The sequence below is a fragment of the Lissotriton vulgaris genome, chromosome 5 (assembly GCF_964263255.1).
Source record: "Lissotriton vulgaris chromosome 5, aLisVul1.2, whole genome shotgun sequence".
In the NCBI taxonomy this organism is placed as follows: Eukaryota; Metazoa; Chordata; class Amphibia; order Caudata; family Salamandridae; genus Lissotriton; species Lissotriton vulgaris.
In genome coordinates, this window is record NC_141693.1 from 1,561,350,421 (window position 1) to 1,561,377,178 (window position 26,758).

Sequence of the window (26,758 nt, forward strand, 5' to 3'; positions counted from 1 at the left end):
TTGGACAATCAGCTGACAAGTAGGAGGATCAAAGAACGCCAACTTGGGCCAAAGTCACTGAAGAAGGCCGAAGCAAGTGCCGGCCACTTTCTTAGTGTTATCCTGGAAACTGAGGGTAGAATCCATCCATACCCCCAGGTTTTTAACCACCATCTTGGGGGTTGGGAGCATTACCAATAATGGTGGGCCACCATTGCTCACTCCAGAGACTCCTGTCCTTTCCTACCAGCAGCACCTCCGTTTTATTGGCGTTCAGCTGGAGGCAGTTGGTGTTCATCCACTCCGTAACAGCAGGCAGCCCACCCCTAAATTTGGAAGCATCCTGCGAACTACAAGTACTAACCATACAAGAACCTATTTTTCCACTACACAGATACAAAGGGGTTCTTCGTACCAACCCCAAATGTTTACCTAAAACAGTATCCGCATTTTACATAAATCAGTCGGTAAAATTACCTGTATTCTTCCTTTAACCTGATTCTGTTGCAGAACGAGTTCTACACTCTTTAGATCTCACAAGAGCACTTGTGTACTACATTGAAAGAACAAAATAATTTCGTAAAATGCCACACAAGGGTAATCCTATCGGCAAATCTCGTATTGCAAGGTGGATTGTTAAGTGCATTCAAACTTGCAATGCAAAAGCAAAGAGGGCTCTAACTGTACCCCCCAGGGCACATTCCACTTGCAAGCTATGGGCCACTATGGCTTTGTTGGGCAACATTCCCTTAGTTGACATTTGCAAAGCTGCAACACGGTCTACACTGCACACGTTAACCAAACACTATTGTGTAGATGTGTTAGCGAGACAACAAGCCAATGTGGGTCAAGCAGTACTTAAAATCTGTTTCAGACAACTCCAACAGCTACAGGATATCCACCGCTTTAGGAGGATACTACTATAACGTCCATGCACAGCATGTGATCTACAGCTTGCATGCCTCGAATGGATAATGTTACTTATACAGTAAGCATCTGTTCTTGACATGTAGAGCTGTAGATTCACGTGTGCCCACCCACATCCCCGGGTACCTGTAGCTGCTGCATTTCTCTTTAGTTTACATACATATGCATGGACATCTCTATTCCTTACTATCACTCCAGCTCGCTCTCTGCAGGACAACAATCTAACAATGCTGTTGATGCCCATGCGCACTATCACCGAAAAGAGGAGTCGCCTACCTCGTGACTGGAAGAGACTTCTTCGAACAAAAACTAAGTGCGAACATCCGGACCCAACATTAGATGGCAGGAGTATACACAGCATGTGAATCTACAGCTCTACATGCCAAGAACAGATGATTACTGGGTAAGTAACATTATCCTTCTTGCTTCTGGAACTGAAAACAGGGAGATCACAAATTGAGGCAGGCCACACTGTCTCAATCCAAAGAGCTATAGTATTGTGAAACATCAGCAGTCCTGTTTTGCCGGTTTCTCTTTTCCCTATATCCAGTCAGAATCCATGTTTGACATTGCGTTTGTGCCAGGGCAGTGTCTTCATCAACATGTATGATAAAAGCAGCATGTAGTCATTATTTCATCAATATTTAAACCTTAAGGAGTGTAAATTAACCCTTTCGATGCTCATGACGAGCCCAGCTCGTCATGATGCACAGTTGAGCTGTGCTGATGACGAGCTGAGCTCATCATGAATAAAGCCAAAGTGCAGTTTCCAGCACAGGAGGGGAAAACACCTAGCAGCCAAGGTGTTAAGAGCCGACGGGAGAACATGAATATTAAAAAGGTGTCCGACTAATTGAAGAGCTCTCTGGTACTCCTTCCACATATCAACCTCTTTTACACTGGATAAAAATTGACCTAATTAGCTGTTTGTGTTCTATTTCAAGAAAATAGCTGTAGCAAAGTCACCTCACAGCCTCCCCCACCTGAAATCTGGGTGGGAGTCAGTGTCAGAAATGGTCAAAACACCCCACAATATCCAGATTGCAGGTCTTGTTTGACAGCTGGTAATTATTCTAGGATTATGAATATAAGAAGGGATAAAGTTGCTAGAGAGTGGTATGTGACTTTTCCTTGCAACCTGTCCTTACTTGACCGTTTCAATTGATTGTCCAATTGACTCCTTCCCCTATGAAGCAACTGTGCTTCATCTTAGGTGGCATTATCAAGCTGCTCCTGATCTGTAGTAGGATTCTGTGAGGCATTTGCTATATTTGGTTCCTAGCATGCCCAGATACAGAACGTACAGAGTAGGGATAAGGGTTCCCTACAGTGTAAAACCATAATTTTCATTTCAAGTGATAAAGCAGTAATGTGCCCTTTTGAGCAGAGCGCAGCATCCACGTCACAGGTTAATCTCAGTTTGACTTCAATCCTCCAGGTGTACAAGAGGAAGACTGAGGCAGCCAAGAAGGAATACCTCAAAGCTCTTGCGGCTTACAAAGCAAATCAGCTTTCTCAGGTAAAGAAGAATGGTGTGATCTGTTCCACATTTAAGTTTTGAGCTGTTGGCGAATGCGATTTGAGTGATTGATCCAGTATATTTAGTTACAATACTACCCAAATGTATAAATGCAAAATTTCTTCTCACCATAGTGTATGCTAAAACATTTTTGATCAAGCATGAGAGGTGCTGCTGTTTGCTCTGATAGAAATAGAAGTACACAGTAGATTGGAGTGCATAGGAAATGTCGCAGAGAATTAAATATATCAAAGTAAATTGTATTTTGCCCTACAGTTCTGGTTAGTTAAATTTGTCGCCATTGGTTTTTAAACATATTTGGTTATGAAATACAAGGATAGGTGAGGAACATTTATTCGAATAAGGTACCTTGTAGTTAAACTGTACTCAGCAAATGCAATAAGACAATGCAGTTTTGGCATTACTAAAAAAAGCAAAGCAGATAAATTTACATTAACAACTGAAATAGAAACCAAACTCTAATAGACTAAAATGTATGCAAAAAATACAAATTGGCTGAAATAAATCCAAGGGAAAATGTGTATAACTTGCTTCAAAGACTAGGATTCCTGTGACACAGATCTATAATTACATGCCATGAACTCTGTTCTCTAGTCTAGCTGCTGTCCAATGCCCTTTGAGAAATAAAAGGCAGTCCTCATTAAGCATTGCCTCTCAAAGAAATCTAGATTTTTTAGGATTCCATTTTAATCCCACATAGTCTAAAGAATTCCATGCTTGAGCAGGAATATTTAGTGAAATGAAACCTTTTTCTACTATGTCTGTCCTCCCAGGTCATTGTTACCCTCAGCCGCCAGCTTTGGCAGGTTACAGTTCAAGAAAGTCAATAAACAAGTGTCAGAATTGAGAATAAGATGGTGCAGTTCAGTCAGGAACCCCTCCAGGTACTAGACTTTATTTGGACAGAGTCTTTTGGCTCAATTAATGTCTTTAAGTTCTTATATACTATTGAAAGTGATTCAGGGTTCAACATAGTGTTGATAAAACTGTTCAGTATTCTGGAGAAGTCCAAAGGTGTAATGATCTTGGGAGGATAACAGTGCTGAGAAGTCGCTGCAATTAAGTGTTTCATTGTCCATGACAATGTATTTTAAGAATTAGTCAAATATTTGAGCCCAGTCTGAAGCACTTTCCATGTTTGCCCATCTATCCCCTGATGCTTTTTTATTGCTCTAGATGAAGCCATGTTTTTCCCTGCTGCAGTGGTTTAGACATTTTAGCCATGATTTAGTTTTGGCTTGGATGGCATTTATCTCCCATTGTGCCATCACTGTTGCCTATAAAAAAATAAAATTTTTGCAACAGGAATACAGAATTGTAGACTCCGTGATTGGTACTTGACAAGTAAGGAGGATTGCAACACATGTGGATTTTAGCCGTCATACCATTAGAATATGGTTTCCTTATATCATTTTATTGAAGTTCCTCTCTCATAGTGGTTATAATGGCATCAATATTTACTTGTTTTGGTAGTGTTTCTATGCTTTTATGACAATATGTATCATAAAAGGTGGCATATCATGTAAGGGATCCCAATGTCCGGGCGGGACCATTTCCTTACAGACTCTTCCTCCTTGGGAGAGTGTATTCCTAGAGCATTAATGAAAATTAAATACCCAGCTCCAAAGCTATCGTTATGGTTACCTGATTGAAAATATAAAGCATAATTCCTTTGTAGATCTTCAATCTTGTCTGTCTAAATCGAGGGAAAGCTTCTCTATTGCTCTACTCTAACAGCGATAGTGTTAATCGCCATCATTGACCCCATTAGCGACCAACTTCAATTTCCAATTAAGCATTGTAATCATTAGTGAAACCTTTCATTTTTAGTAAATCAAGGCCGAGATTACACCTAGATAATAAGTATTTGATTCCATTTCTATTATCTTAGGTCATTTTCAGTTTGTGTTGATATTACTTTAAATTTTTTCCAGACTGCAGTAGAAACAGTGGAACTGGAGTCTCCTCAGCCCTCCCCACAGGTGGCGGAGGCACCTAGACTTTCTCCACCCATCGTTGTGACCACTGGCCTCCCGCAGTACACCACAGTGACCACAGTAACCAACCAGTCACCTGCCTCTACCAAGCAGCCTGCCATCACCAAGATCATTATCTCTAAGTTGGCCCTAGGTCAACTTTCATCATCTATTGTCAGGAGTCAAGGGGCAATTGTGAGTGAGAGTCCTGCTACTATTGTGACTGCAAGGGGATTGCAGGGTCTTCAGCTAGGCCAGCAACTCCAGTTCCAGACCTCAGGCCAGGTACCCAGCACTCAAGCACAGATGCTCACACGTTCCGTCCTCCAGGCAGTAATGCAGCTGCCGCCACGACTTCAGCCACCACCCCTGCAGCAGATGCAGCAGCCCCCGCGGCTTCAGCAGATGCCCCAAGTGCCACAGGGGCAACAATCACAGCCGGGAACCACAATGCAACCACCCCCACTGCAGGCCATGCAGAAAGTGCGCCTCAACCTGCAGTGCCAGCAGCCCCCACCGCTCCAAATCAAGATCATTCCTCCTCAGCCGCCTTTGCAGCCTCAGCCACCACCACCTCCTCTCCAGTCACAAACTGTGCAGATTGAGCCTACACCAACCCCAGTGTTGCCAGTGGCCCAGCCTATCGAAACTGCCTCCCCAGTTCCCAGCCCTGAACCAATGGCTTCTCCTGAACGTATGGAGATGGTGACTGAAGTTGTACAAGAGGTAAGGATTTTGCTAATGTTTTTGTTTAGTATAACCAAAAAATGTTAATTATTTTAAAACTTTGGATACATGCACAATATATGAATGCTTCCTCCCCAATAGAGTTGTTGAAAGAACATTTTCATGTGCTTTTATTTCAAAACTAGATTCCTCACTTTGTGAATTCTTCAAGGATTATATCTGGAAAAGTTAAAATTAGTGCCTCTGTGCACCATTAGGTAGCCCCATGCGGCTGTCAATGCTATTCCATTCCAGTAGTGAGGAACTGAGAATCATATAAGCACCACTGGTGTAAGATGATGTCTGATCCTTTCTTTCTATACCTTCAAATGCAGATCGGGAGCTCAACTTCACTCAGCGCAGAGATTTTTCTTTAAAACATTTTCCAGTGTGCAAGTGATATCACCCCCTTAAAAGAGCAGAATTCAAACTTTGTAGTGACTTTAGCAAACTGATATCTTTGACAGATCCCCATGAGGTGTGCCTCTGGTGTTTGTTTTTCACATAACTCCAAAGCTAGGGACGTCTACACTCAGATAAACCCTAAGGCCACCCACAATTGTGAGGCAAAGCTCAATGTGATGAAACACCTGACGACTCCATGTCAGTCATGCCCCAAATCAAAGGCGAGAACCCTTGCTCATGAAGTCGTTCCCAAGGTAGGACGTCCTCTTGATTGAAATCTTTGGTTTGTCAAACAAACACAAGAGGTCCTCAGCCCTTTCCTGAAACTCGATCTTCAGAGGTGGTTTCTCTCCTGTTCCCCCAAGAAGCTAATGCCATACCTGGGTCTTTTGGCAGGTAGACTCATTTGGTGACACCATACTGCCAATATTGGCATTCTTCTGGCTCCCTCTAGCTCGCTTTTGGACCCTGACGATCCACAGTGAATCCCAGTTGGGTTATTGCCAGTGGGTACATCCTTGGTGCTGTCTGGGCCCCTTCAACCTGTTTTGGGTTCCATGCCGGCATCATTACCAGCGATATCATCTGCCAGCTCCTCCAGTGTTGACGTGGGCACCAACGCTGCCTGCACCAAAGGAGGACCCAAAATCAATTGTCCTGTCCAAATCTGAGCCTGCATCATCTTGATGTTGACAACATCCATATCTTTATGTCCTGCTGCCTCTTCTGAACCAATTTGACTCAAGTAATTTTCCTGCCACATAGGTGAGCACAGACATTGCACCAGCTTTTTGGATTGGACTCTGACCAGAACCAGTCTTATGAAAATGTCAGTGGACGGGTTGGGGTAGGATTTCCACCATCCTATGACGATGCCCTCCGCCCTATATTCACTGATGACACTCGGCGGTTAGTTTTTCCCCACAGTCATTTTAAAAAACACATTTTAAGCTATTCTGTGTATAGTTTAGACGTTTTAATAGTGAATTTGTATTGCTGGGGCCACGCTGTTCTAATTGGCTTTATTATTTGAATTTATATTGTGGGTGATTTGATTGATTGTACTTATGGAATTTTAATTTATATTGCTGTGGGGCTACGCTGATCTAGTTGAGCATTGTGCGGTTACTGATGCTGGCACGGAACAAAAACAGGTTGAAGGGGCCCATACAGCACTGAGGGTGAACCCGCTGGCAGTTACCCAACTGGGAGTCCCTGTGGATCTTTGGGGGCACCGGACTCACATAAATCCCATCGCTTGTATCTCTTTAGTTATTTTCCTCTCTTTGCGCAGTTGAGGGGGAGACAATAATAGTCTTTCAGGAATTCAGAAGCATTTGCACTTTATTGAAAATACGCTCCTTAACTTGAACTCCTCTTCTGCCTTCCTTTGTGTCCACGCAGAGCCACAATTCTTTTTTCGGTGTACTCGAGATTTCCTAGCCCTCAGCCCTTTATTCGTTCACCGATGCTGCGTACAGCCTGGTGTTTTGTCACATCCTTGGCTCCTCCTTTACTGCCTGCCTCATTAACTGCCGGTCTGTACCAAGGCATGCCCTTCAACTCATTGGCAGAGAACCAGTGGGACCTGTTTCTAACCAAAACCTGGCCCAAGGAATGCTCGGCTGCTGGGATGGGGTGACTACTATAAGCTGCTTGTTAGACCTGTCAGCCCTTTGGGTGGTCCCTCCTGTTTATTTATTTATTTTTGTCACCTTTTTGCCTCCTAACTCCTTTCGCCTTTTTATGTCCACTGGGATTTTTGGTGTTGTCCTGGGGGTTAGGTGCTACTTTGTCCCTATAACTTTTTGAGGCCTTGACGCACTTTTAAGAAGTGGTGAAAACAGAGACACAAAATGGTGGCTTGTAACTGCCAAATCTTTTACCTCAGAAGTTCTGACCCATAGGACTTAATAGGGAAGTTCTAGAACCTTCTAGCCAGTTCCGGTAGCCAGAGCCAGCCTATAAAAGGTCAGGACTAGGGCGGCCATTTTAGAGTGACCAGGAGGCTTGGGTAGAATCTGGAGAGGAGTGAGGCAATAGTGTGGGGAGGAAGGCGCATTGATTGGGGTTAGATCATCCCTTGGGCCGGCAGCTCTTTTCTTCTGACGTGACCACCTGCCTGTTGAATGAACCCTGCCATATTTGTCCCAGTTAACTCCTTCGGCCTGTGGTGTGCCTCTGGTCAGATGTCCCTGTGCTGCCCCTCATAAGTTGTCGGTGGCCAGTCTGGATCTAGGAAGTAGTGGCGTCCAAAAACTGTGGCAATTTCAGACGAAACCTAATCACCGTGTGAAGAGCTCTGCACCGTGGGGCGGTGAAGCCTTACATTACCTGCCCAAAGTTTAGTTTAGTGCGGGACCATTGAGAGGTAAAAGCGGAGATATATCCCATCAGACTGAAGACTGAACTCACCGAGAGTGGGGTGAAGTGCCTGGCGACTCGCCGTCATCCTCTCCTGCATGCGAGTGCCTTAGACGCGAGCTCACCACTGTGGAAGCGAAGCGTGAGCCGGAGGGAGCAAATTGACCTTTGTCTGGCGAGTGTGTTGCAACGTCGGAAAGGGGAGGAGAGACGCTGGTGGAGGCCGGGCCTGGGCGGCAACTTGCCTGTGAGAAGCCGATGAGGGAAGGAATGCGGAAGCGCTGACAGGTGTCCACCGAAGCCGGCAGGTCGAAGAGCAGCAAACGAGAAGGCAAGCCGAACCAGCCGGAGCGGGGCCTTCTCTTGTCAGTGAGAACAGATCTGACCCGAGTAAGAACTGCCTGTCAGCCTGGCAATTGAAGTAAGCTGGGAATCGAGCCCGGTGGGCGGGGAAGATCGTTAACAGGCCTACAGTGGCGGGAGCTATCAGGGCCTAGAAAGTGAAGCACCGGCTTTGATTTCCTCAAGCCTGCTGAACTGTGCAACGAACAACGTACCTACTGACTGAACTCGTTTATTCTAGTTACTTTCTTACCGGGTAAAGACCATTCTGGGAGAGGGTGAAAATTCTGTCTGCAATTTATTAATCCCAACTAATGAGAATACGGAGTAGTAGGGCTTATTCAAAGATAAGGCCTAGTTGTTTGAGGGGCCTATGTTTATACCGATCATTCTGGTGCCCAGGAAGTTATTGTGAAAACCTAACAATTTGAGGTGGCTGTAGAGTGAGCTATATGGCTAAATGTAATAATCAACTAAAACTGCCTGTTTCTATTTAGAAATTCAGCTGTGTAGAATGAGTTACCAGTATAAAACTTGTGGAGAAATGTGCTAAGCAGCTGTTTCCTCTAGCTAAGGAGGACACTGTGACCCCAAGGGTAAGGTACCAATTGATTTCAACCTAAAAGGAATTTGTTCTTGCTGGTACCCTGATTACACTGGGGAAATATTGGGGAAGAGATAAGGTGCAGATGTTATTGCTGTGACTCTTTCAGTAGGGGATGACAAAAGGTATCAAGTAATGTACTGAAAAGCTTATGAAATCAAATATTTGAATGTGGAAGATTGTACTGTACTGAATTTAAACACTGCTAGTGGTAGAAGATAATTCAAAGAACTTTTATAAAAGGTACCTGTATTTTTCTAAACTAGTGTAGTGTCGTCTATTTTCAGTGTTTGAGCGCTGGGTTACTGTGAGTGATGTAAGCACAACACAATTGCCTTTGGAGATTAGCTGTTCCTACTCTGTGCCAGGCTACGCTATGTGGACTGGTAACCCCAGGTCTAACACTGCTCCTCTTACTCCTCGCCATATCTAAGCTGACTAATATTAATACTATAAAAGAATTGTCCTTCACCATTGTTTTAGCCCCAACTTTTGTATTATCTGGTGCACTTATATACCGCCCTCATGATGCCTCTGCTCACCTTCATGTGTAATATAACAAACCCAATTTCTGTCCTTTATGGAAGGATTCAACTTTAAACAACTAATCAAGTCCCTACACACAAAGCAGGCCATACCCTTGATATCATCATAGCTAATCCGTCGGCAATCCTGGTTCTTCAACATTTATCTGAAGCCACTGGCGAAACTTGTTTACTCTTGACGTGAGACTCGTGTTATAGGCGATGACATCCATTTCCTTCTGACTTTTCAGAAAAACGCTTCCTCAACTAGGTGTTCCTTTCAACTCTGCTTCAAAGTAGTAATCGATTGGATGTACATTAGCTGTCTAAAACTTAAGTCATATAAGACTGATATTCTTTTCTTTGGCATCAACGCCACTCCAGATCCCACCTTCTTGTGGACGTCTGAAGTGGATGTAACAACCCCCCTCCCCCCCCCCCCCCCCCCCCCCCCCCCCTCCCTCAGATGACTCTTGGCCTTTTTGTTTTAGCCCAAACTGTTAACTGTGGTCGGGATGCAGCTGTATTTCTGATCTTCTAGTGCCTGGACACCTCGGACTGTCTGGTAATGCTGTGGGCACCAGTGTAGTGCTTCGATACTATGCCTAGTTGAAGTCCGCTGGCTTCTCAGGAGATGTCTTGCGTTTGACGGACATGCTTATCAATGGCTCTAGACTGTTCGGTGAGAAGGCAGCAGATTTTGCTTTAGAGTGCTCTAAGGAGAGCAGAGCCACGGCGTGTTCCTGGAGCCTTTCAGCTCCAGTCATGTAATCCCTGTAGGAAGCTGGCTCTGTATATACTATACCAAAGTAAGGTATAGTTTGCACAGAGTCTAGTGGAACCCAAAAGGTAGGCAAAGGTAAAGTAGATAGCACTTATTTCTCTATTTGTGGTATTGTAGTCAAGCAGTAAGGCTTTATCAGCATTTTAAGCATTTTTTGTCCACACTCAGCAAATGAATTCACAGACTCAAAGGCTGAACTTCAGACCAATTGTTTTTGTATAAAAATATGTTTAGTTATTTTATTTCCTAGAACCAAGCAAGCCTGGCACAGGTAAGTGATACTTTGCAGTATATATACAATTTGTATTGCAATTGTAAATGTACTTAGATTTGAATACAGAAGTGTTACTGATAATGTAATGCTTTTCAGAATACAGCACACATACTTTGTAAAGGATTTTTAGCAGAATATCATGTAAGTTACTTTTTAGATTACTTTTCTTACACAGTGCAGTATACCTGGATACTGCACTGGGACATTTCCTGTAAACAGGTAAGTAAAAGCGTTTTAGTTATTTAGTTACAGTTTTAAAGGATTTCTTAGATTTTCCAACCAAACACTTGAAAACTATTCATAGAAAAATAGTCAGTGTTATCCTATGGAGGAAAATAGTGTTATTGGTTCAAAGGTAAGTACTTTGTTGTGGGAGTTGGTTTTCTGGGGTTAGACTCACAGGGCTCTCAGGTCAAGGATGCACTCTTGTTACACCCTCTAGGCCGGCCGGGTGCAGAGTGCTGAGGCCCAATGTTATCCAATGGGGAATAGGGGGCCTCTGGTTGGTGGGGGTTTAGGCCAGCACAAAAGATGCACACTCAACAGCACTGGGGCGACCGGGTGCAGAGGGCTGTTTTGGCGTTGGGTGCCCTATAGCGTTCAATGGGGAGCTCCGGTTTGCAAACACACTGCATGCTCGGGGACGAAGATCTTCTGGGTGCGACCACCACGTGAAGGGGTACGTTGGTATGTTCGGCGTTGGTTAGGCACCGTCTTTTGGGCCACCCAAGGCCATGGGGCATCGGGTGCAGGGGTCCCTTTTAGGGTCTGATCTTCCCAGCTCCTGGTCGCGTTTGGGAGGACCTTTCGGTTTGAGGCTGCAGGCATCTTTTGGAGGCATGAGGCAAGTCCGGGATCACAGTATATCGGGTCAGGATCGCCTGGCATCTCTGAGGTGTCCTCTGAGTACATGTTTTAATAAATCTCACACTGCTATCCAGTTGTATTTATTACAAAAAGGCTGTTTGGTACCAAACACCCCTGGATTCAGTGAAGCCACCATGGTGCGGTGGAACTTGAATTGCCAAGTTCCCAGCCCATGTTGTATGTATGTTCGAGGCATGTGGGCTGCTGAATTCATATCTGTGCATAGATCGCCCCCTAGTGTTGGGTCCGGATGATTGCACATTGTTGTCCTGGAAGAGTCTTCGAAGTATCAAGAGATAGGTCGCTCCTCCCCTGGATTACAGTGCGCATGGGCATCGACTCCATCCCCAGATTGTTTTTTTCCGCCATTGGCTTCGGATGTGTTTCGGTTCCCTCTGTCGGAATCGATAGTTGTTTAAGTTTCTTTACTTGAGACCAAAAGGTCTTTAGGATCTCGCGTCGGTATTGTTATCGGTCGGGTTGGTTATTCATCGGCTCCGATCTACTGCAGCCCTCCCGCGTGCTCTCGGCGCGGACGGGCCCACACGACGCTCCAGACTACTTCAACATGGAACGAAGTCCATTTAAGAGGTGCCCAGTGTGTGCCTCAAAGTACCCGCACATCGACGTGCACCCAGTGTGCAACAAGTGCTTGTCGCCGGACCACGACGAGGCCAAGTGTATGGCCTGCTCCAAGTTCCGGTCGAAGAAGACTCTCAAGCTACGCCGGGCCGCAAGACTGCAGGCCCAGAGTTCGGCACCCCCACCGGCTAACATCTTTGAAGAGGATGTTGAAGACGACACCATCCTAAATGTTTCGGACTCTAACCCAGCGTCGGAGGGCGAGGAAGACTACGACGCGGGAGACGAGGAGTTCGAGGAAGTCGTCGAGGAGGTAGGGGACGACGACGGGGCCATTGCCACCGTGGAGGATAGCTCAGAGGAGGAGCATCCTCAAACTGACTCTGGGGTCAAACCCCATCATAAGGCCCAGGACGAGGGATCGCCTTCGGGCCTTACCCAAGACCTCAATACTCGTCCCACGGCCCCGCCTCCTGGCCCGGCCACGGACATTGTGGATGCCCCACTCCCGGTCCAGAAACCGAAAGTGAAGCCATCGGGGTCAACACCATCAGGATCGAAAGTGCAAGTCGCACTGGTTGGATCAAAGACGCCAGAGGCCTCGGCGCCGAAAAAATCCAAGATGGCCGTCGAGCTCAAGAGCCACGCCAAGATGGCCGATCCGAAGACCACGGTGTCGAAGCCTAAGGCGAAGACGCCCGACGCTGCGGCGTCGGCGCCGAAGCTGGTCGACGCTCTAAAGAGTCGCGTCGACGCCAAGAAGGTCGATGACCATAAGAAGGCTTCCAAGAAGCGTCAGGACGACCCCAAGTCTGTTACGGCACCGATCCCAGTCGAGAAGGCGAAGGGTGGTGCCGCGTCGGCTCCGAAGACGCCTGCTTTAGTCGCCGACCCACATCCGGATTCGGAGGACTCGCTCGAGCCGATCCGGCCCTCCCCATCCCTCACCAAGAAGGTCGCGGAGTCCCTTCAGCGGATTCGAGAAGAGGCCTTGGCGCCCGAGCCGAAGGACACCGTGCCGCACAAGCCTCCGCAGAAGCCGGCAAAGGCGCAGACACCGATTCACTTCACGCTGCCGCCAAAGACGGCGCCGAAGGCTTTCGCTCCGAAACATGGGGCCGGGGGGCCCTTAAAGCTGGTTTCTACGCCGAAGGCACCATTGGTGGTGCCGAAACCACTGCTTCAACCACTGGCAGGCGAGGAGCGTCGACAGGCCTCATCGACGCCAACACAGGCAAGCTCTCTCTACTCAAGAGGAAGATCACTCCGGAACCTGCGCTGGAGCACTTCCACATTCCCCTTAAACGTAAGTTGGACTCTGCAGGTGCATCTGCCCCTATGGAACCGGCATCTCCACAAGGTCTGGACCTTTCACCCACTCAATCTAACGCTGGAGAGGGTGACGCAAAAGAGGAGGACGAGTATAATTACCCAGCATACTCGGACCCAGAGGATGTGCATGAGCCATGGACTGCCAGGGGCGACCCTGAGGACCCTCAGTCGGGACAAGAGCCGCAGCTTTTTGCTGCGAAGACTTCCCCAACGGAGGACTCTGCAGCCTTCGACGCATTAATTGAAAGGGCTGCAGCCAATCATGACGTCGACCTCCATGCTGACCCAGTGGATGTCGATTTTCTTTTTGACACTTTCTCAGTGGCTGAAAAAACCGTCAAAACATTGCCAATGCTTAAGGGTGTGCTAAAGCATGCGCCAGAGGTTTTCAAGGAGCCCACCCGGGCAAGAGTCATCAATCCTCGCATTGATAAAAAATACAAGGCAGCGCCCACTGACCCAACGTACATCAAGGGACAGTTGCCACTGGACTCTTTGGTGGTCTCCAACGCACGTAAACGAGCCAACTCGCAGACCACGGGTGATGCTCCTCCCCCTAACAAAGAATCGAAAGTGTTTGAGGCATCAGGGAAACGTATTGCTGCGCAGGCAGCCAATATATGGCGCATATCAAACACGCAGGCGCTACTTGCACGCTACGATAGGGCACACTATGACACCCTAGAAACACTGCTACAGCACTTGCCAGATCAGTATAAGGAGGGCGCAGAAATGCTGATTCAGGAGGGAAAACTTATTACGAATGCCTCCATCAAGTGTGCTCTAGATGTGGCTGATACCGCCTCGCGAGCGATTAATACTAGCGTTCTGCTGCGCAGGCATGCATGGCTCAGAATATCAGGCTTTAAACCGGACATTCAGACTACCATCCTCAACCAAACAGTAAATCCAGACCACCTGTTTGGACCAGAAGTGGATGCAACACTTGAAAAAATGAAAAAGGACACGGATACTGCTAAATCTATGTGTGCCCTTCAGTCCCAGCAGTTTCGGGGTGGTTCCTTTCGCCGCTCCAATAACAGAGGCACCTCAAGGGGGCAAGCGTCACAGTCCACACAATTCTATAAGACTAACACCCAATCCTCATATACCAACAAGGGTAGGGGTGGATACCGTGGCAACAACGTCAAGGGCAGAGGACGTGGAAATAACAGCTCCAGGTCCTCCACTGCCAGCAAACAGTGACGCCTTGTCACTGCCCCCCGACCACACAACACCGGTCGGGGGGAGACTACAGCAGTTCCTGCCCGTGTGGAGGCCCATCACCACGGACAGGTGGGTCAAATCTCTTATTCAGTACGGTTATTGTCTGGAACTCACTTCCATCCCACCAAACATACCTCCAAAAAACCGTCCTATGTCCGGCGAGCACTTGCACTTGTTGCAGCAGGAAGTTCAAGTCATGCTGCAAAAAGGGGCAATAGAGCTCGTACCACTGCAAGAAAGGGGAACAGGGGTTTACTCCCTGTACTTTCTAATCCCAAAGAAGGACGGATCTCTCAGACCCATCCTAGACCTCAGACCGCTCAACATGTACATTCTGTCAGAGCATTTTCATATGCTTACTCTGCAACAGGTTCTCCCACTGCTTCAGCAAGGGGACTTCCTGGCAACTCTGGACCTCAAGGATGCATATTTTCACATTCCCCTGCATCCTTCACACAGAAAGTATCTAAGGTTCACCATTCAAAAACAGCACTACCAGTTCAAGGTTCTGCCCTTTGGGGTCACCACGGCGCCAAGGGTCTTCACCAAGTGCCTGGCGACAGTGGCGGCGCATCTAAGACGTCAGAACATCCACGTATACCCCTATCTGGACGACTGGCTCATTCAAGCAAAGTCGCACAAACAGTGCGCCGACCACGTGTCCCAAACCATTCACCTTCTGCACGATCTGGGATTCTCACTGAATTACCAAAAGTCCCATCTCCAGCCCGCTCACATACGGCAGTATCTGGGCGCGACCATAGACACTCTGGCAGCTACAGCGCAGCCAAATTCAGTGAGGATCAACAGCATTCTATCACTGATTCAGAAATTCAGACCTCAACACTCACTTCCAGCACGAGTGTTCATGCAGTTGATAGGCATGATGGCCTCCTGCATCTCCATTGTCCCGCACGCGAGACTACATATGCGTCCGCTTCAGGAGTGCTTGGCACGTCAGTGGACTCAGACTCACGGGCAGTTGAAAGACCTAGTGTTGGTGAGCGGTCGGGCATACAACTCTCTGCATTGGTGGAATCCACAAAACCTTTGCAAGGGCGGACCGTTCCAGGAGCCTGTGCCACAGATTATCCTGACGACGGACGCTTCTCTCCAAGGTTGGGGAGCGCATGTACTCCACTACACAGTGCAGGGACTATGGACACTACAGCAGAGGAAGATGCACATCAATGTATTGGAACTGATGGCAATCTTCATGGCCTTAAAGGCGTTCAAAGTACATCTGTGCAACAAGGTCGTGTTGATCCGGACGGACAACATGACGGCCATGTACTACATTCAGAAACAGGGAGGGACACACTCTCCACAGCTGTCTCATTTGGCTCAGAGCATGTGGAAGTGGGCCATTCAGAGGAACATCTTCCTCATGGCAGAACACCTCCCAGGCAAGGACAACCAGATGGCGGACCTGCTCAGCAGGCACAGCCACCAGATGCACGAGTGGGAGAATTATCCATCAGTACTCCAGCCGTACTTTCAGACATGGGGTCATCCAGAAATAGACCTGTTCGCCACAAGGGAGAACGTAAAATGTCAAAGCTTCGCCGCCAGGTTCCCACACCCCCAATCGCAGGGCAATGCGATATGGATGAACTGGTCAGGCAAATTTGCGTACGCTTTTCCCCCAGCACCCCTGATACCGCTTGTGGGCCGCAAGCTCAGGCAGCACTCGATGACCCTCATCCTGGTTGCTCCAACGTGGGCTCGCCAACCATGGTACACCACGTTTCTGGAACTGTCCGTGGTACCGCATCAAAGGCTTCGTCTCACACCCAGCCTTCTGACGCAGAGCCATGGCGACATTCAGCACCCAGATCCGCAACAGCTCAACCTGGCGATCTGGCTCCTGAAGTCTTAGAGTTTGGCTACCTTAACCTTCCTCCGAATTGTATGGACATCATTCGGGAGGCAAGAAAGCCCACTACTAGAGCCTGTTATGCGGCCAAATGGAAGCGGTTTGTCATTTATTGTGCAAACCTGAACATCAATCCACTAGATGCTTCCATTCAGAACATCATCTGTTACCTGTTCCATCTGTACCAGTGTAATTTGGCATATACTTCCATCCGCATTCACCTGTCTGCGATGGCCGCATATCTCCAAAATAGACAGCACCTTTCACTTTTCAAGGTGCCTGCTATCAAGGCTTTCCTGGAAGGACTCAAAAGGGTCATTCCACCACGGACCCCTCCAGCTCCAGAATGGAACCTCAATGTGGTTCTTACAAGACTGATGGGTCCTCCCTTTGAGCCACTACATTCCTGCGAACTTCAGTTCTTGACTTGGAAGGTGGCTTTCCTAGTAGCAATTACTTCGCTACGGAGAGTTAGTGAGCTGCAAGCCCTCACGATCCAGGAACCATTCTTCCAGGTTCATGCTAACAGGGTAGTGCTCCGCACTAACCCCAAATTTCTACCCAAGGTTGTGTCTCAATTTCACATAAACCAAACAATTGAGTTGCCAGTGTTTTTTCAAAATCCTGAGACACTGGCGGAGCGGATGCTCCACACCCTTGACGTCAAGAGGGTCCTAATGTATTACATTGACAGGACCAAGGATTTTAGAAAGACTAAGCAGCTTTTTGTTGCCTTTGCGTCACACCACAAAGGTAACGCTATTTCCAAGGCTGGTATTGCTAGGTGGATCGTGAAATGTATTCAGATCTGTTATGCAAAAGCTAAACGCACTCTTACAATTCCACCAAGAGCCCACTCCACCAGAAAGTTGGGGGCCTCTATGGCCTTCCTTGGAAACATTCCCTTAGAGGACATATGTAGAGCAGCCACATGGTCTACCACACATACTTTTACAAAACATTACTGTGTAGACGTGCACTCTAAACAGCAGGCAGCTGTAGGGCAGGCTGTTCTCAAGACACTTTTCCAAACTGCTGCAGCTGGCACGGGCGGCCGCCGCTAATGGAGGGACTGCTATGTATTCTATGCACAGATATGAATTCAGCAGCCCGCATGCCTCGAACTGCAAATGCTACTTACCAGTATGCATCTGTTCTTGGCATGTAGGGCTGCTGACATTCATATCGCCCGCCCTCCTCCCCGGCGCCTGTAGCAGCTGCAGTGTTTACATGCATTTCATGCCATGGTCATCACTCACATAGTTCACTCCATCTCGGCCACAATGGCTAAAAACAATCTGGGGATGGAGTCGATGCCCATGCGCACTGTAGTCCAGGGGAGGAGCCACCTATCTCGTGATACTTCGAAGACTCTTCCAGGACAACAATGTGCAATCATCCGGACCCAACACTAGGCGGCGATCTATGCACAGATATGAATGTCAGCAGCCCTACATGCCAAGAACAGATGCATACTGGTAAGTAGCATTTGCAGTATGTATGTATGTATGTATAGGCATTTATATAGCGCACTACTTACCCGGAGGGTCCCAAGGCGCTTCGACCGCTGCGAAACCCTTCCTGGCTTCCCTGAGAGATGGTCCCTTAATGGGTATCTCCAGGGTGAGACCAGGCATCCCCGGCGGTCTGGTGGGGCCGTTAGTGAAGATGAGGCAAGCTAATGCCCAGAGTTGCCGAGTGTGAACGCTGATCAGAGTGGGCACCGAGACGAGAGAATTATCGAGTCCGCTGACCCTGGTCCAGAAACCTGCCGCGCCGGGAATCGAACCCTGGTCCCGGACCGTCCTCTGCTCTCTGGTCTGCCGCCTCTCCCTGGCACTTACAATATTATGGTGGGGCTCATGCAGATATGGCCATACCAGATATGCACCCTGTCTTAGGGCTGGGAAGGCCTGCCTGAGGGGTGCCTTATCTATATCTTAGTCATTGCTAGGTGGCATAGCACACAGGCAGTGTGTCATGTCTACTTAGTTGTCTGCATCAAGCCATGCATGCTGCAGTGGCAATCTGCATTGCCTAGGTGATGACCTTCTTCAGTCCCCATGCCCTATGTACCCAGGTACTATTTACTAGGGACTTGCAGGGGGCCTTAACTTCCATTTGGGGTGCAGTTTTAGGGAAAGAACACTGGTACTGCCACCATCACATCTAAAGCTAAAATCTTTCCATAACTGGCCCTATGCTATTTTTCCATATCATGCTTGCTTAACAATGTCTCTTATAGCCACTTTCACAGCTGTTACAAAAAATCTTTTCATAACTGAGCATGACACACTCTTTTCATATTCTCAGTAGTGCCATTTACACTGGCATTTCAAAGACTAAACCAATAGTTTTGTGAATTAGCTGTTTGTATAGTGCACCAGAAGGTTTGTATTATGTGTCATACCCATACTGTGCGTTGAAAGGTGCCCACTTGCCCTATATCCAAATGGTGTCCTGGGGTCCACCAGTTTTGACCTATTGTACCTCGGTAAAATAGATATGGTGTCGTATTTTAAGATGAGTTGGCCTAACATGTCATCCTATGGCAACTTCACTAAGGTATTTACATGCCTCATTCCAGTCAGTCTTCTAAAGGTCCTATGTATTTTTCCAATCTACATTTGAGACAATCAATTGGGTTTTGCAGATTATTAACTTTTTGTGCATGAGATAGTTGGAGATAGCAGTAGCGTTGCAAGTTTTAGTGGATTTCTGATGTATACTTTTTAAATGCAGATTCCTCACCTTGTGAATATCCTCCCAGAAGTCAAACTGGATCCGGAAACTCAAGACCAGTACTCAGGGGTGCCAGTAGGCATCATTGTGCGGCACCGCACCATCGTTCTGCTCAAGTGACGAGCATTGTTGCATATAAGCGCCACTCAGGGGGTGTAATGCCAGTTCTTCTCTTATCACACTTTCGGATGCAGATTCGGAGCTCTACTCCTCTTGTCTCGGAGTGCTTTTCCAAAAGTTTACTTTTCTTTAACCAGTATGCTAAGGAAATGTCACCTCCATAACAACAGGGTTGAAAGCCTTGAATGGACTGTCCCAAACAGATGTCTGTGACAGCCCCCTTACGACGTAGTCCTGTGGTGCTTGGGGTTGGAAAACGACTTTAGATCTTGCAACATCTGCGCACAAATTGACCAAATGGCCATGCAGAACCAAAAGGTGAAGCTCTGTCTCCAAACATTGGAAAACTTTGCACTATGACTGGTCAAAGCCAAAAGTAAAGGTCCCGTTCCCACTCCCAAGTTGTTACCAAGACAGATGCTTGTTGAAGGTCGAAGTCTTTAGATTAGTCGAAGAAGCAGGAATCAGCCCTTCTTGATGCTCTCCAACTCCAGAGAGGATGTCAACATGCCACTGTGTCTTGCTCCCAAATTCCTGAAGAGTTAACTCTACATCTGGTCCTGATGGAACCCAAATTCCTGGGCCAGTTGTTTTTTTTGCAGCAAATCAGGGCCTTCAAGGCCATGCTCCACATATATGGCATGCTTCATGTTGCCTCTTGTGTGCCTTTAGCCCCAGGGATCCCCAGAAGCCTCCAGTTGGGGTGCAAGTGGGTTCACTCTCGGCAGTCTGTAAAACTCCCCTGTAGCCTCGCCTGCACGCCGTGCTTCTGACTGCCTCCCAGCTCCTAGGTTCGAGCCTGCAGTCCGCCCAGCGGTAACTGCTCCTGCCTCCTGCGCTTGCCGTAATTTTCTCACCACCTCTCCTGTGCCCCATATTGTGTGTGCGTTGAGTTTTATTTCTATTTGTACTTTATTCTGGTATTATGCCCCCTTCCTCCAGGCACCTTCAGTGTTGCCCCGCTGCTGCTGCCCCTGCGGCCCTGCCCACCGATCCAGCCCACCCCCTCCCTACTCACGCCCCCTCCCCTTCTTATCGCGACCGCTGGCGTGCCTAAGGCAAGCCCGCCTGCGTCTGTTCGCTCCTGGACCGCGCTCAGCGCCAGAACCCCTGGCTCCCACGAACACCACCACAACACCCGACTCCGCTACGATGCCAGCACCCTCCATGCACTCAACACCGGTCGAACTCACTCCTGCTTCCAGGCCGTCCCGTAATGCACCCAAGGACCCTTCTCCTGCCGGAACTGCAGCTTCACCAGCAACAGACCCGCCAATCCACCCACCAGGACAGGATGCAACCACCTCAGATGCATACTTTTAAACACCCGCTCTGCACTCAAACCCTACATCGAACTCTGGGACCTGCTAGACACATCCTCCCCAGACATCGCTTTCCTGACCGAGACCTGGATGAATGACTCCTCGGCTCCCGACATCGCCATAGCGATCCCGGTCGGCTACAAGATCACCCGCAGAGACCGCAACAACGGAGTAGGAGATGGAATGGCCATCGTCCACAAGTCCACCCTCAAGATATCAACCAACTCCGATGACACCCTCAGCACTTCCGAACACCTGCAGTTCCAGATCCACACTGATCCCAACACCACCCATAGAGGAACTCTGATATACAGGCCCCCTGGACCCCGGGCACCGTTCAGCGATTCTATCGCCGACTTCGTCAGCACGCGCGCTCTTACGTCCACGGACTACATCCTCCTCGGGGACCTGAACTTCCACCTCGAGAAAAACAACTCCACCACCCTGCACGACAACCTCGCCAACCTCCGACTCAAACAGCTTGTCACGACTCCCACCCACTCCGCCGGAAAAACGCTTGATCCCATACCACCGTAGCAGGGAAGGATCCTACAACGAAATCTTCGCAACTTACACTACCATTGCATTCCATGTGCTGCCTGAAGTGAGGGATACCATCCTCGCTGCCTGACGCCCCGCCATGAAATCCACCCACACTGGGACACTTTTGTAATCTGGTGTAGCTCCTGAGACACTGACCTTTTACAGGCGAAGATGTCTGACCTCTTTTTAACTGTTCTGCATTTAGCCTAGCAAAGCCTTGCAGGTGTCATTATGTAAGGTTATTGGGTTCCAGGACCAACCATCCTTGTGCAAATCACCTTTTATGATTAGATTTATTAAAGGTTTGACACCCGTCCCTCTCAATGTTTGTCACAGTGGGACCTTTAACTAGACGTTCCGCATGTGCATGACTTTCACGTCTATGAATATTTGCTCGCAGCATCTCCTCAATTTGAAGACTTTCTAGATTGCAATTGTGTCCGCTCGTCCATGAGTGAACCTCAGAGACTTTTAGTACCACCACCCTATACTACCCTTTTTGCTAGACAAATTGATGCAGAGGACTCAAGCAGCCTTCTCACAAAATATGTTTTTCCCTTTTCCCGTTAGGCAAGCAATCACTCTTCTAGCTTTCTTTGTTCCATCTTGCTCATAGAAACAATTGAGGCTGCATCGGTTGGTTCTCAAAAATACCTGGAGATTTTAAATTGATCGTACCAAGGACATTTGTGTGGATGATCAGTTTTCTGTGGTGCTTTCTGGACCAAAAAAAGGGAAGGCTGTGCTGAAGAAGTCACTATTTGGGAGGATAGTCCCCTGCATCAATATCTGCTATGCAGTGCCTGAGAAGCAACTCTTTAAAGGCCTGAGAGGCCATTTTACCAGGACCAAGGCTTTTACTATTTGGTTGGCGCAATTAGTGCCTATCCTTCATCTGCTGTGCTGTGACATTGGCATCAGAGCATACGTTCATTACTCACTAATTGCTTATCAGTTAGGTCCAGCAAGAACCCCAACTCCATTTACTAAGATGTTTTGGTCTCACCCCACTCCAACTTTTGGGAGATACTCATGTGGTATCTATTCTAAGGCAAGGAATCTGCGGTTACAAAATTCATTCAAAATAACCAGTTACTTAATTTGGGTAACTCTCTGTCTGGTGGATACTGATTTTAACTGCAGATTCCTTACAGCCTTCTCACCTTCCTGTTCCTTCATGAGGCCTCTTTTAACATCTAAAAATGTACCAAGTTAGTGATCAGCACACTGATACCAACAATTCTGTGCATCTGACGGCACAGAAAAGGAAAAGTGGAGAGACTGACATCAGCATGCAAGGATGGAGCTTATAAAGGTCTCTACTTGGTGATTTCTGTGACTGTGTGGAGTCCGCACTGAGCCATACAGTGTCACCTGCCAGCGTGCAGGAGTATTGCTTAAAAAAATTCCCCAGTTCCAGTCCGACATCTATGGGGATTATTATAAGGTGAAGAATCAGTGGTTAGGTAGAGCATCCACCAGAAAGTGCATTATTGCGTTTTAACTTTTCTACTGGTGAATCCTGGTACAATGGCTGGGATTCATACAAGCACGTGTATCTATGAAAGACTCCAAACATGGAGAACAGTAGTTGGCGCTTCAAGTAGTTTTACAGCTTGAATAATTTTCTGGATACACATGCTATCTTTGCACCCATCCAGGCAAGAGAGGTGACTAAACAGAGTTGCAGGAGAAGGCAAATTAACTAATTCGAAACAATTAGGAAACTAAGAAGTGAGAAAAAGTAATTTGAAGGTGGCAACCACATACAGGGACTTGATGGGTTTCCATCTGACATCACAAGGAGCTGGACAAGACACAAAATAGTCACTGCCGTCAAAGTAAGACGGAGGGAGGGTACTGTTCTGGACCAAATGACGATGGCAGAGTAATGCACACCGTGTGAATCTAAAAGTGTCTAATTGCATCAACACTCCTCCTCCAGATAAGCTAGCCTGTCTGTTACAGGTAAGCATTCTGTTCGAGGCATGTGGGCTGCTGAATTCATATCTGTGCAAAGATCGCCGCCTAGTGTTGGGTCCGGATGATTGCACATTGTTGTCCTGGAAGAGTCTTCGAAGTATCACGAGATAGGTGGCTCCTCCCCCGGACTACAGTGCGCATGGGCATCCTCTCCATCCTCCGATTGTTTTTTTCCGCCATTGGGTTCGGATGTACTTTTCTTTACTCAAGTTCGGAAACTTTTCTAAAGGCCAAAAGGCCTTGGGGTCGTCGGTATTGTTATATTCGATCGGTGCCGAGTTATTTGTTTCAGTTCTTCTACAGCAAGACGTCGAAGAGAGCCGCGTGGCCTTTTCGACACCAGAGGCCCGATCGTTGATGGAACGGAGCCCGTTCAAACGATGCCCCCTTTGTAACTCTAAGTTCCCGCACATCGATGTACACCCAGTGTGCAACAAGTGCTTATCACCGGAACACAATGAGGACAACTGTCTAGCTTGTGCTCGATTCAGGTCGAAGAAGACACTTAGACTTCGACGCGCAGAGAGGCAGACGATGGCGAAGCCAGCGCCCGACCCTGTGAATATCTTCGGTGAAGAAGACTGAGGTTGTCGAGACTGAGGATCCAGAACAGCAGTCGGATCCCGGTTCGGAGCATGGCTTCACCTATTATGAAGACGACTAAGAGGATGTCGACGATGAAAAAGTCGTTGAGGTAAGGGACGACGTATCACCCATCGGAGCCGTAGATGACGACTCGAGCGATGAACCAGGCCCGACAGTGGTTGCGGGGCCCAAAACAGACACTGAAAGGCTTCCAAGGGCTCAGGTCGAGGCATCGCCAGAAGGCCTTAGCCAAGATCATCACGAACATTCTGTAGCCCCGCGTCTCGGCCCGGCTAAGGATATATCAAATGAGCCATCGGCCGAACTCCTTAAAGCGAAACCAAAAGCCTTTGAGCCGAAAACGAAACCGAAACTGCTGACGACAGTCTTCGGGTCGAAGGGTTCGAACCCATCGGATTCGATATAGAAAAAAGTGTTGACGCCCCTGCAGGGTCACAAACAAAGGGTGTCGAACCGAAGGTCGGTGCGCTGAAATCCACCACTAAAGTCAAGCATGTCGAACCGACGAGGTCGACGTTGACGGACAGCGACACAAACAAGGGACTCGAGTCTCAGAAGGTTCTCGATTCGAAGCAACGAGTCGACAAGCCACAGCTCGTCAAAGGCTTCGAGCCGAAATCCAAAAGTGGCTCGAAGGAGCAAGTCGAGGCAGAAGAGCGCGCCTCCCACGCAAAAGGCGCCCAAGTCGACGCAGAGCCAGAAACACATTGGCGAAAAGGCAAAGTCGGTCGGACCTGTATCGACGCCGGCCCCACAGAAGGTCAGTCTGTTTAAAGACACTATGCCACAGATAAAATTCAGACTGCACGCCCTAAGGCGCTTGATCCGAAAACCGGAATCAAACCACCCAAAAAGGTGTTGATGGGAAAGAGGAGTCATTCTCTAGAAGAGGACATTGTGTACCAAGAGCCCTCCTATGATGAGCAGTCCAAGCTACATATCGACTCCGACTCTGGCAGACTTACTATTTATCAAAGGAAAATCAGGTCTGAAAATCCTCTTGAATCATATAAAATCCCACTCAAAAAGAAGAGGGATTCTTCTACATCGCCTGTCCTTTTTGAGACTGTGAGGTACCATGGCCAAGACACTTCTGCATACTCACCCACACGTTCTAATGAAGATATGGAGTATGACTATGATGAACAATATAATTATCCTGCGGACACGGATCAGGATGACCAGACTCAAGCCTGGACAGACCCTGTTGACCCGGGGGAGTCACAAACTATTCCTGACACTCCTGCTTATCCTATCAAAACTTCGCCAACAGAGGATACAGCTGCGTTTAACGCATTAATAGAAGGGGCAGCACAAAATCATGATGTAGAAATGCATGCTGACCCAATTGAAGAGGACTTCCTATTTGACACTTTCCCCACTTCAGAGAAATCAGTTAAGACATTGCCAATGCTGAAAGGTGTCCTTAAACACGCAGGAGACATTTTCAAGGAAACCACAAGAGCAAGGGTTGTTAACCCGAGAATTTAAAGAAAATACAGACCGGCGCCTGTGGACCCTACATATATTAAGGGACAGCTGCCATTGGACTCTTTGGTGGTTTCAAAAGCTCGTAAGTGTGCCAACTCACAAACTACTGGTGATGCCCCTCCTCCAGACAAGGAGTCAAAAATATTAGAAGCTTCTGGAAAAAGGGTAGCTACTCAAGCAGCTAATATCTGGAGAATTTCTAATACACAGGCCCTATTAGCCAGATACGATAGGGCGCATTATGACACACTAGAGCAACTGCTACAACATTTGCCTGATGTCTACAAGGAGGGAGCAGAAAGACTGATACAAGAAGGAAAACTCATATCCAACGCATCCATTAAATGTGCGCTGGACGCAGCAGACACCGCAGCCAGGGCCATTAACACAAGTGTCCTGCTCAGGAGGCATGCTTGGTTATGCATCTCTGGGTTCAAACCTGAGATTAAAACAACATTATTGAATCAGCCTGTGAACCCTGATTTTTTATTTGGTCCTGATGTGGAAACAATATTAGAGAAAATTAAAAAAGACACAGACAGCCAAGTCTATGGGTGCCCTGCAGTCACAACAATTCAGAGGAGGCTACTTTCGTCGCTCCGGTAACAGAGGAGCTACACGAGGCCAGGCATCCCAGCAGACTCCATACAATAAAGGGAGCACGCAAACCACCTATAATAAGAACAATAGAGGTGGATACCGTGGCAATAGAAGCAAAAGGCAGAGGACGAGGGAACAACAACACCAGATCCCCCGCCAATACTAAACAGTGACGTCTTGTCACTGCCCCCAGACCATGTAACACCGGTCGGGGGAAGATTACAACAGTTCCTGCCAGTCTGGGAGAGCATTACCACAGACAGGTGGGTGAGACAACTTATTCAGTACGGCTATTGTCTAGAGCTAACCTCCACTCCACCCAACATACCCCCAAGACACCGTCCTATGTTCGCAGAGCACATACACTTATTGCAGCATGAAGTCATCAGCATGCTGCAGAAAGGGGCCATAGAACTCGTACTAACACGGTACAGGGGTATACTCGCTGTACTTCTTAATTCCCAAAAAGGACGGGTCTCTCAGGCCAATACTGGACCTCAGGCCCCTAAACCAATACATCTTGTCAGAACATTTTCACATGCTCACATTACAGCAGGTTCTACCATTACTCAGTCAGGGAGATTTCCTCACAACACTCGACCTAAAAGACGCCTATTTCCACATACCGATACATCCGGCACACAGGAAATATCTCAGGTTTACCATACAGAATCAGCACTACCAGTTCAAGGTTCTGCCTTTCGGGGTGACAACAGCCCCAGGGTGTTTACCAAGTGCCTGGCGACAGTGGCTGCACATCTACGGAGACAGCATATTCACGTCTACCCATATCTGGACGACTGGCTTATCCAAGCAAAGTCAGCCCAGCAATGTGCCAGCCACATATCCCGCACCATTCACCTCCTACACAGCCTCGGATTCTCATTAAACTACCCAAAGTCTCATCTTCACCCCGCCCACGGACAACAGTACCTGGGAGCGACGATAGACACTCTGGCAGCAAAGGCACAGCCAAACTCAGCAAGAATCAACAGCATTCAATTACTGATTAAAAAATTCAG

The 26,758-nt window shown here is 47.8% G+C and overlaps 1 protein-coding gene across 2 annotated transcripts in view; it reads left to right on the plus strand.

Annotated features, from left to right (window-relative positions):
* The window catches only part of TOX4 (TOX high mobility group box family member 4), a 352,937-nt gene that overhangs the window by 248,255 nt on the left and 77,924 nt on the right, over positions 1 to 26,758 (plus strand). For both annotated transcript variants that reach the window (XM_086923633.1, XM_086923632.1), the window contains exons 6-7: positions 2,345 to 2,425; positions 4,381 to 5,148. In XM_086923633.1, coding sequence (XP_086779759.1) covers positions 2,345 to 2,425; positions 4,381 to 5,148 — 849 coding nt within the window. The remainder of the gene's footprint in view (positions 1 to 2,344; positions 2,426 to 4,380; positions 5,149 to 26,758) is intronic.